This window comes from Micropterus salmoides, unplaced genomic scaffold (assembly GCF_014851395.1).
Source record: "Micropterus salmoides isolate LMB-PRFRI ecotype aquatic unplaced genomic scaffold, ASM1485139v1 Ms_hic_scaffold_11, whole genome shotgun sequence".
Classification (NCBI taxonomy): domain Eukaryota; kingdom Metazoa; phylum Chordata; class Actinopteri; order Centrarchiformes; family Centrarchidae; genus Micropterus; species Micropterus salmoides.
Window position 1 is genome coordinate 12,812,926 of NW_024040152.1, and position 10,900 is coordinate 12,823,825.

Here is a 10,900-nt window from a genome sequence, read left to right on the forward strand (position 1 = left end):
AGAAAGGGGCTTTTTTTCCTGTTAGATCTGGGTAAAGCAAAGATAAACAGTCCCCCCCCTACACACACACACTGTTTAATGTCCTCAAGAAAACCCAATTGCCCTGCTGCTGGCATGGACAAAAAGCACTGATTGAAAAATAATCAAAACAGATTTTGGGGGGAGGATTTAAAAAAAGAAAATGAAAAGACCAATATTATTCACATTAGACTAATTACAGTACAGTTACACTGGGTGAATGCTTAACTATAAAAATAAGTCTACCGGCATATTTTTGAACCCAAAGGGTTTGTACGTTGGGCATCTGGCAAAAATGACCAAAGGGCACAATTAATTGGGGTTGAGAAAATCAGAGACAATTCCCAGTGTGAACTCTGTCCTCATCATAGAAAAACATCTTCAGAGTGCAGATCGTCTGCCATTAATAATTTAAACTTTGATACACCTAAGCTTATAATTTTCCAACATGTTTAAATACTGAATTAAATCACAACAATACAGCTAAATCTTATCATAGTGAATAATAATTAAATGTAATGTACAAAATATATACACAGAAATATTCATACAAATTTCTAGATTGGTCTAGCTCCCTCTGCTCTCTTTTTCTTTCCTTTAAGAAAATGTGCAGGAAATACTTGAACCACAGGACAAAATAAATATTCACAGACTATCACAGTTAACACTATTAGAAATATGGATTTTAACATTTAAATTAAACCCGCAAGAAACAATATCATATAAAGGTGCAAAATAAACTTAGGAACAACAATTTTACTCACAAGATTACAGAGATGATGTCATTGAAGGACACATTGACTTAAAGGACCACTAGGTGGTAGTATTTGACTAGGTCTCAAAAGTCATAGTGACTATATATAGTCCAAAGCTCAAGAATTACAGGACAAATCTGTAAAATTGGATCAATCGGAGCATTATTTGTTGTTCTGTTCTGTTAGTATAGGGATGTTGATTGTTAATGTTTGTCAAGGCAGGCATTCCTGTGTTGTAATTTACCACCTCACTGCCTTCTATCATAGCTCGACCGCAGACAGCAAATTGTAGAGTACTGCTGGCAACGCTTAAAACAAGTGTACATACCACGGAGCGATCATTTGGTGTGAGAGATCAGAACAGAAAGGACAAGATGGTGATACAGACAGCCGATAAAAACTGTACGCCCCATATATTCTAAGACGGACAAGTCAGTAGTGTAATGGACTGTAGGGAAGTTAAAAACTTACACAGCAAACAGGGAAACAGTAATTTTAGAAGTAAAGAACATAACTGTCTTTCCTGGAAAAAGTATCTATGAAGATTGATTGGGGAGTTGACAATTTAAAGCAGAAAAGTGTCTCTGAGAAAAGAAAGGAGAGAAAAAGAGAGTTATCAGAGCACAGAGTGGCAAGATGTTAGACGCAGGAGAGAATGTATTAGCTGTGTATCATTTTAAGAGTCTCTGTCTCCCTGTGTCTTTCATGCAGAGCCATGGAAGGGGAAAGCGACGGAGGCAGGGACGGAGGTGGGGGACTGATGGGCATCAGGCTCTTCAGAGGATGTGGGGACACTGGCGGGGGGAGAGAGGAGATGGGTGGCAGCCCGCTCCCTTTCTTTCCATCCAACACTATCTGTGATCGGTTCGCCAGGCTTGTTTCCTTCCCGATGCTGAATTCATGCTCGTTTTCATTCTCCGAGCTGCAGTCGCTCAAATCTGTGATCTCCAGGTCTGAGTCTGACTCAGGGTCCTGCTTCACCCCTCCTCTCCTCTCTGAGGGGCTCTGCTGGCCTGTCCCAGTCCCTGCTCCTAGGGCGACCGCTCCCAGTCCCAGACTTAACCCCGTGCCAGGAGGATTGGCCTCCACCCTCTCCCTTTCCCCCAATGACACCCCGTTGCCAATGTCCGTCCGACCCATTGAGAGGCTCCCCTGGTAGGGTGGCAGGAAGAGTCTGACTGGCTGGCCACCCGCCGTGCCATTTGTCCCTCCAGTTTGCCCCGCTGCTCCCCTCTCACCCCCGCCTGCCTCCCCTGGGGGCAGCAGGGAGGAAAAGGGGTGAGGCAGCTGGGAAAGGCTGCTCTGCAAAGGGTTGGGGTAGAACTGGGAGGGGTAGAGGGAGCCAGGGGGCACTTTGGGGCAGTTATTGAGAGAGAAGGCCCCTGGGAGGTAGGGGTTGAAGCCCCAGGGGTAGTCAAAGGGTGGGTTGCGCGGGTACGGGCCCAGCAGGGATGGGGGTTTGGAGTAGCACGGGGCACCTAGGATGAAGAAAATCCAGAGATGGAGGTTAGCTCTCAAAAGGGCCAAAGGTTTCTTGACATACAACATCCAAGAATGTTCACTAATTATGCTCAGCGGTATTAGCAATTCTAATCAGAAGCCACAGGGGCCAATTCTGGTACAGTTGCTTTCAACAAAAAAACCTGATGGTTCATTTGTGCATGCCAATACTGTGTAGTACACCCACATCACTGTTAAAAACCAGATGTGAACACCAAGGTGCTACACTGCAGTAAAAAAAACAAAAAAACAACTAATCAAGCAGAGTTTACAACTTGCAAATGGCTTATTATTCCTGTATGCTAAAAGGGAAATATTTGTAACATGCTGCCTTATGTTTTGGCTGCACATCATCACAGTGGTGACAGTGACCTGGTTGAAACATTCTAGCTGAGAAATAATAATGAATGCATCAGCACCCTAGTGTGTGTACTTCCAGAGGTTAAGTGACAGAAAGGAAACTTGCAAACTGTCGATCTCTTTCCCCTCCACCCCCCAAATGTATTGAAACATCACCGTATCATTTCAGATTAAGCAAAAAAGATGTAGCAAATTAAATATTGCACCATATTTGAATTCAGTTCCTTGTAAGCAACACTTGATAACAGAAAAACAGGGTAAATTTGAGGTGATGCTGGTATTCAATTTTAATGAACAAACAAAAGCATTGCCTCTCAACCTACTGTACTTCCTTCCAACTGACAACCAACTCAAAGATTCTCTCTTGGCTGCACCCTCCATCTCTCTCAGTCTTCCTCACTCGCTCTCTCTCTCTTTCACTTCGTTATTTACTATGCAGGGCTAATTTGACAGTGGTGAAGTCTCTGCGTGCTGGGCCAGGAGTAGCTGGCAGACACATGAATATTGAATCAGTCAGGCAGGCCTCACTTGCTTATGAAAACACAGTAATGGGCGCCCACAGGCCACAAACTGAAGCCTGCACCCTCAATTAGGGCCTTCCTGCCTGGGAAGGGATTAGGACAGCAGGGACACATGGGAGGGAGAGGAGGGTGAGAAGGGAAGAAGGGGGGAATAGGACCTGAGGACAAACAGAATGGGGAGGGAAGGGGGGCAGGTTGTGTGATGAGGAGTGCATGTGTGTGAGTACATCTGTTTACACACTACCTCTCAGGCTCTGCACATTCGCACGCATTCTGATGCACGTATAGAGTGTGCAGAAATAAAAACAAAGGCAGATGCATTAATGCACGTGTACTTTCAAGCAAACAAACATACACAGATCCCTGCTGCGTTTGTTGACGCTCGCATGCAGAGAAAGAAGAGGACAAATACGAGCAATCATGCCGAAAAGATGGATGATTTCTCCAGCCTTCAACTTGTTTCTTACCACTGCTGATATGCATAATTCACAAGCAAATCTGGCCTCTCTCACCTGAAACACTGCGGGCTGCAATGGGACCGACATCTCTCTTATTTCCTTTAACAATAAATGTTCATGCCTCCCCATATCCTCATTTCTTTCTCTGCTCTCCTCTTTCCTTCTACCTTCTCCTTCTCCTCCGCTTTTAAGCAGGTCTGTTTTCTGTGTATACACTGCCTATACGCCTCATACACAAGGTGTATTTTTCCTCATGAAGAAGACTTTGTCTCTGAGATACTGAAATGTTCCTACTTTTGCACGGGCACCAAAAGTTTCTCCATCTATTAGCTCACCTGAACTGAGGAAGGGGAATGCGTCCAGTCTCAGCTTGTCTCCTTCAGGCCCTGGTGCCGTGGTCCCTCGATCAAACAGGGACGTTCCCCTGCCAGAGTCTGGCAAACGAGGAAACAGGGACTGTATGGCCTGAGCATCAAGGAGGGGGAGAAAAAAAGAAAGTGGAAAAAGATTAAATTCAGCTTGTGTACTTCCCAAAATAAAGCACATGCATTGCTACAAGTCTGCCATTATGGTGCTGCTGCACTGTGCAGGGTGAAGTCATGTGTTGACAGCAGCACCCTGCAGAGTGTGATGCAAACAGTGACAGAGTCGCAGCAAGGACAGGATAAAAAGGGGTGTCATGGGACTCGCCGTAAAAAGAGAGGTAGGAGGACGCAGAGGCTCAGTGACTCAAAGGCAGGAAGAGTACAGAGTCAAATGGAGACCAGCGATTAAGATTGTGGGCACAAAGGATAAATGACGAGGAGAGAGAGGGATTGTGGGCCAGTTTGTGTGAAAGGACACAGGACAAATAAGGCTGAGATCTGAGAGAATGACATCTATTCAGGATGTAGGGCAGCTGTGTGTGTATGTGTGTTGATGTGTGCATGCATTTTTTTTCTGTGTAAAATATGTGAAGGAGAGGGAGGCAAGGTAAAATGAATGGAACAGTTGAATCTCAGGAATCAAGGGGACAAAGGGAGGATTTTCCCCCCCCTAGCAGGACTTTGGATCAATAGTATCTGTCACCCTGCAGCCCCAAGTTTGAAAGGCGAGACTGTACTCCCAAGCTGCAAGATCTACGTTGCTTAACAAACCGCATTAATGACCCGCCATTGATCTGATCTGACGCGACCCCTTTGCTTTCTATTTCTTTCATTTTCAATCGATGACAGATGGATACACCATTGGAGACAGGGATGAGAGAAAGAGAGGATAATGTCTTCTTTTGTTTTAAGGACAAGTTAAAACCGTCCTGTCGCCCCCTCCACTGCCTCCTTCAGAGTCTTTGTCTCCTTATCCCATCTTAAGGATAGCATAGACAAATGATGGATGATTCTCTCCTACTGTACTTTGCAAGTTATGTGCACTTTCTAGGACATTAATTGTTTAAAATAAAATGATCTGCACACTGGCAAGTTAGAAAATACAGTACTTCAAATATTTGTGTGGCGATGTCCCGAATATAGTTTAGAATTTATTATTTCATTCTTTTATTTTCTCTTAATATCTTTAATAGACCCACAAGTAAAGTCATAGCATTATTTCAAAACTAAATTAGAACATTTTTGTTAATGCATCCCTCTTGCTGTGTTCTGATAAAAGTTATCTCTGTACAAATTTTACAATCTCCCAGGGCAAACAATAAGTATTCTATCATGATCACCATTAGAGAGTGAATAAAAGATACGGAGAATACCACCCATTCTCACAGCAGGGGCCTGAGAGATAGAACAGCAAAATCACAAGAGTGAAATGGATTTCAGTTACCTGAATTAAATCACTATTAATAAAAAATTAAGGAGTAGAGAACAGTCTTGCTATTTCTCCACAGTCTTGTCTGCTTTGTTCCAGTTTTCTCTTTTTAAAATTCTCTGTGTATTTTAATGCCGTTTTTATTACTTGCTATAGAGACATACTGTAGAATCAAGGAGTACAATCAAATATGGTTCTCATTTTGATTTCACTCTGTGTGGGTCTCATTTCTCAAATGTTTCAGACTGTAATTTTTTTATATGATAGACAATTGCATCTTTATCTTACAAAATATATCCCTCTACTGATCCCACCCTCTCCCAATCCCTTCATCCTACCCTTCGTACCTCTGGGCTGCAGTCTGGTGTGGTGGAGCCCCCGTTGAAGTGGTTCTGGGCCAGAAAGAAGGGAGAGTTGGCCATGTCCAGGATGGGGTAGTTCACCAACACCACCTTACTGAAGTTAAACTTGTAGGTGAAACGCTTTCCTTTGGTTTTGTGCAAAATGCGCTTGTTGTAGTAATACCTGCGAAGAAGGGATGGAGGGAGAGGATCAAGCAAAAAGGAAGAGGAAAAGGAAAAGAGAGAGGAAGGATTAATATAATGCTCACATCAAGGTTTTGTGTTTCTTTGCTAACAGAGAAGAATAAGTAAACAACTTCAGCGCTGTAGGGCGAGAGCTATGCTGATTTCCAACTGTTTTTATTCATCTCCTCCTTCCTCGAATCAATTCATGTCGGACTGCCTTGATTCAAAACAATATGCTTCTTTATAGGGAAATATTATTCAACTGTTAACAGACAAAAAGCCAAAAATCCTGAGAGGCCCTTTAAAATACAGTGAATATATACTGAAGAACATATAAGAAAACAAAATACTACTTTCATCATGCACTAGACTATTTATCAATTGAAAAATAATATGGGTATTAGATTAGGATCTCTGTCTATATATTATGAGATTAAAATAAATGAAAATCATAATCCTCAAAACTTTGTCTTAAAATAAGAAACCAAACCAAAGTAAATGCACTTTTTTTATTCACAAAAACAAAAATTTGTCACAGTTAAATTGAAAATTATTTACAAACTTTTAGGATGGACGTGGTATTTAATTTGAATCAGCAGAAGCAGTTTGGACTATCCAGCCTAGGTGTAAATGTAAATGACGCCAAGAAGCTGTCACTGTTTCCAACAGCATAGCACATTTACAAAGAGGTGGGACATCAAGTGAAGTCTCCATGGTAACGACCTCAGGTGTCTCCCGCTGGGCATGTCGAGTCGCTGTCATGCCAGTTTCCTGTGCCACCCACTGAGGTGTCACAATGTGCTGCCAGGATGCCAGGCTGATCAGCAGCAAAGGCAAAACATGAAGCCATCTGGCTCAGGTAAAGGGGCTTAGAGCTCAGGTGGGGGAGAGTGGGATGCTGCAAATTGAAAAACCTTCAAATTTGTTATCGCGAGATAGAAGTTTGAATCTCGGACGCCATTTGTTTGAGCGCTAGATTGCTTTGTTTTAAAGTGACCACAGTTAAGTGTACCAAATAAAGAATGCATTAGACCACCTCAGCATTAAATACTGGTGAGCAATGCTTCGTTATGCAGGCGCACTATATCAAAAAACACAGCACCATGTAAGTATCAGCATGTATCCACAGTGGCTGCGCCCAGTGCAATGATGTGTACGTGTTTTGCTTTGCGTGGCAATTGTGCCGTGGCCCTTAATTGAGCAATTAAGTGAGGCTAATTAAGAAGGCTAATTGTGGCCCCAGCCAATTCATAACAATTAGACTCTGAAGACAGCCCCCATTAACAAGAGGCTAAAGGAAAGCAGAGGGAGGGGGTGGGGCAGGGGAACAAGTCGGGGTAGTGTGTATTTGCATAAGAAGACTGTGTGTGCGGTTGGGGGTGCAAACTGCTGAAGGTATGAAGTGTGAACTGTATTGTTTTAATCACCTTCGGCAAGTTTGGTGCTGAGCAGTTTCCCTGTTCTCCACTCTGAAGAAGAAGTCCAAGCAATTTCAGACTGGGGTTTAATTTTGAAATCCCTATTGAATTTTTTATTTGGCAGCTCAATGGTGAACTTTCCATTAGGATGTCCACAGATAAGGAGAAATTGAGGGTATTGACGTTCCCCAGGAAAAGCCCCACCTTTATCTTTCCATTAAACCAACATGAAAAAAAGAGACATAAGTGAAGATTCAGTCCAACAAGAGTAAACAACTTATGTAAACTGTGGTATGTGATAAACATCTTGAGTTATCTGATACCAACAATGTTATTACTTGACATTCAACACATCATGTCCAAACAAATACCTCAGTGCCCTGCTCAGCTTGTCATAGTTCATGTGAGGCTTGCATTTCCTTATCCCCCACAGCCGAGCCACCTCATCTGGATCCTTGATGACAAACTCTCCGTAGTCCCCCTGCCAGGCGATCACCCCCTGATACTCCTCCTTCTGCAACAGCTCCAGGATGAAGTGCCACAGCTGGATCTGTCTGGACCCGGGGCTCGACTCAGGCTTGTAGGCCCAGTCTGGGAAGGCGAACCCTTGACAGAGGGAGCAGGAAAGAGAGGAGGATGAGGTCAAGGCCTGTCATTTGTCCCACTGCTTGCCGGAGGAGGGCTGTCTGAATGACTGATGAGAGATGGAGGTGAGGGATGATGTGTTTAATATCACAGCACGTGCCTTGAGCAATGTTAGTCTGCGCTAATGCCCTCTAGCCTCAACAGATTGGTCAGTGGGATGATGACAGCTCGCTGGGAGAAATCTGATTGATGCCACTCGAGCCTGAATTCTAAAGCCGACTGTATGCACATCATAGATGGAGTTAAGCAGCTTTCTGGCTCATCCCAATGTGAATCTGGCACTAACTAGCCTCGTAAAAACATTAGACATACAACCAATTACTACCAGAGACTGAATTTGTTTACCTATGTGTGGTAAATTCTAATGTGAATTTTAACATGTATCATGTTGATGATTTTGATGATGTTGGTTATGTTTTATCATAACTGAAGTTGCTTGTGTTGGCTAGTTACAGCCAAATTATATACACGTGAGCTGGGCCTGGATTTAGAGATATGTTTGAAGATGTCTGCACATGCGTGAGTATTTTCATTTTACAAAATACATGTCATAATGGCAAACAGAAACAATGTGCATGAGCATGGGGAAGAGACTGACCTGGCGTCCAGAGTGCGGGCACCGGGGGGAGCAGCAGATCACTGACGCAGTTACAGTCCATGCCTCCACAACACCTGAAACAAAGACAATGTCAGTCAACAATGATTTCTTGACTTTGCATATGAATTTGAACATTCAGAAAAATGAAAAACACAGGAAAGACATTTCACTGAAACATTTTTGCCAAAGCCAGAGTCAGCTACCCAGCAGGTTTATTTCAGTGAGTTGAAGTTGAAGTTGAAGAGTATATAAACTTTGTTGAAAATGGAGTATTGCATAAGGGTCTATGGGCGCAATATGAGTTCAAAAACATACCTTAAATCAATCTGAAATATGGCAAGGTTATGTTTCATATGTCTTTGGTAGAGATCAGGTGTTTGATGGATGTTATCTTGTGTGGCCACCAGAGGCTGTGTCTGATGCAACACGGTGGACATCCCTATAGTGCATTTATGAACAGGAGGAATTAAATAAACCTTTGAAAACCAAGTTAAAGTGGAGCAATATTACATATTTAAAAAAGGACTTTTTAATATATAATGGCTTGGCTATTCCTTGGTGGAGTTTTTTAAAGTTAAAAACTGCCCATTAACTCAACAACCTCTATATACAAAGTTATGCTCAGGTACAAGACCATTAGCTATAGAAACTGGGTTTCATGGTCTAAAAGATGGGCAAGGAAACGTCTGGTATGTGATTTAATTTGAAGATAAAGTCAATTTTCTATTTTTTCTTTCATTATATGATACTATATTTTTGTCCTTTACTGACTAACGTTTCAGTACTCAAACAGTATATTTGATGTCTTAAGTCCATGTTGGCTAGGTACTTGACACAAATGTACAACACTTACTACTACAGTGGTATGAAGTGAAGTGAAGTAGTATGAGTGTAAAATATGCAATTATCAGTGGTGAAAGAAGTAATCATTACATTTATTCATTTAGCTGACGCTTTTATCCAAAGCAACTTACAATTGCTATACATGTCAGAGGTCGCACACCTCTGGAGACACTAGGGGTTAAGTGTCTTGCTCAGGGACACAATGGTGGATGGGTCACAGTGGGAATCAAACCCAGGTCTCCTACACCAAAGGCAAGCATCTTATCTATGTGCCATCACCACCCCATTCAGACTCATCCAAACAATATGACTATGTAAATATCCTGCCAAAAGTGCAAAGGTACCACCAGATAAGTTATGCAGGAAATGGTCCCTGTATGTTTTATATATTTTATAATTATTATTATTGATGCATTAATGTGTAAGTAGCATATTATATTTGTACTTGAGGTGAAGCTAATTTGAATTGCTTTACATACTGTTGGACAGTTAATTTATAACAATGCATCATGCTTCATAAGCTCATTATTTGCTTTGAACATAAAATCTTACTGGCAACCCTTGTTGTCTGATAAATGTGGTGGATTAAAAAGTACAATATTTACCTCTGAATGTAGTGGAGTAGAAGTACACTCAGTTGCCATAATAACCATTATGAAGGTAGGATTTATTTTTTTGGCTGTTTCATTAAGCTTCATTGGTTTTACCCTGCTGTGCCTAATACACTGGCAATGGAGTATATAGAAGCATGAAATGAAAATACTCAGTAAGTATACAAACACCTCAGACTTTACTTAAGTACAATGTACTTTTTAAAGTATTTTTTAAATAATATTTGAAAAGAAAGAAATCAGCTCCAGGTTATATTACAAGACCATTTGAAAGTACAAAAGTAAGTAAAAATATGTCCAGGTAACAATTCCATGTCTGATATCCCAAACGACCAAAATATACAGCAGCATTAAACAACAGCAATTAAAATGTCTCTCTAAAACAACAACTGACTCAAATCTGGACAGTGGCACCTTTTTAACTTTTCTTTTTAATATCTCAACTGCCATTTTGCACCATTCGTTTTTGACAAACACAACTGAGTGCTCCTGAGCGAAAGCGCCACAGGTGTGCATAAAAGCCTTTAACAAACTGTTGATTTCCAATCCATCACGTTGCATCATGCTCCTTTTATACGCCAGCTGGTGATGCAAACACGTGACAAACAATAATGCGTCCATGTGTGAGTGAGGTTGCTTTATTAAATGACAGCTAATGATGCAAAGTCTCCTAAATATAATGCATTTAGACATCTGCTGACAGGAGAAGGTAAGAAAATTTCAGTGTTTTCATGACGAGCGAGGGGACCATGAGATGGGATCTAGTTTGGATATCACAGTTTCATCAGGGTTGTTTTACAAAGCTCTGATGGAAGAGATGCCCTGCTGCTACACTGGTATCTTTAATGCTGG

The 10,900-nt window shown here is 41.8% G+C and overlaps 1 protein-coding gene across 1 annotated transcript; it reads right to left on the reverse strand.

The window, feature by feature from the left end:
- Positions 1-759: 759 nt before the first annotated feature.
- Positions 760-8,661, reverse strand: erfl1 (Ets2 repressor factor like 1). The gene is made up of 5 exons (XM_038710983.1): positions 8,595-8,661; positions 7,723-7,957; positions 5,754-5,931; positions 3,948-4,077; positions 760-2,251 (listed from the first exon to the last, which is right to left on the reverse strand). The coding sequence occupies exons 1-5, from the start codon at positions 8,653-8,655 to the stop codon at positions 1,434-1,436; spliced, it is 1,422 nt and encodes a 473-aa protein (XP_038566911.1). The 5' UTR covers positions 8,656-8,661; the 3' UTR covers positions 760-1,433.
- Positions 8,662-10,900: the final 2,239 nt, after the last annotated feature.

Excerpts from the sequence above, each read along its gene's own strand:
- erfl1 (XM_038710983.1), bottom strand. The coding sequence starts at position 8,655 with ATGGACTGTAACTGCGTCAGTGATCTGCTGCTCCCCCCGGTGCCCGCA. Across the intron at positions 7,958-8,594 it reads GCCCGCACTCTGGACGCCAG|GGTTCGCCTTCCCAGACTGG; the intron begins GTCAGTCTCTTC and ends CCCTCTGTCAAG. Across the intron at positions 2,252-3,947 it reads ATTCCCCTTCCTCAGTTCAG|GTGCCCCGTGCTACTCCAAA; the intron begins GTGAGCTAATAG and ends TCTTCATCCTAG.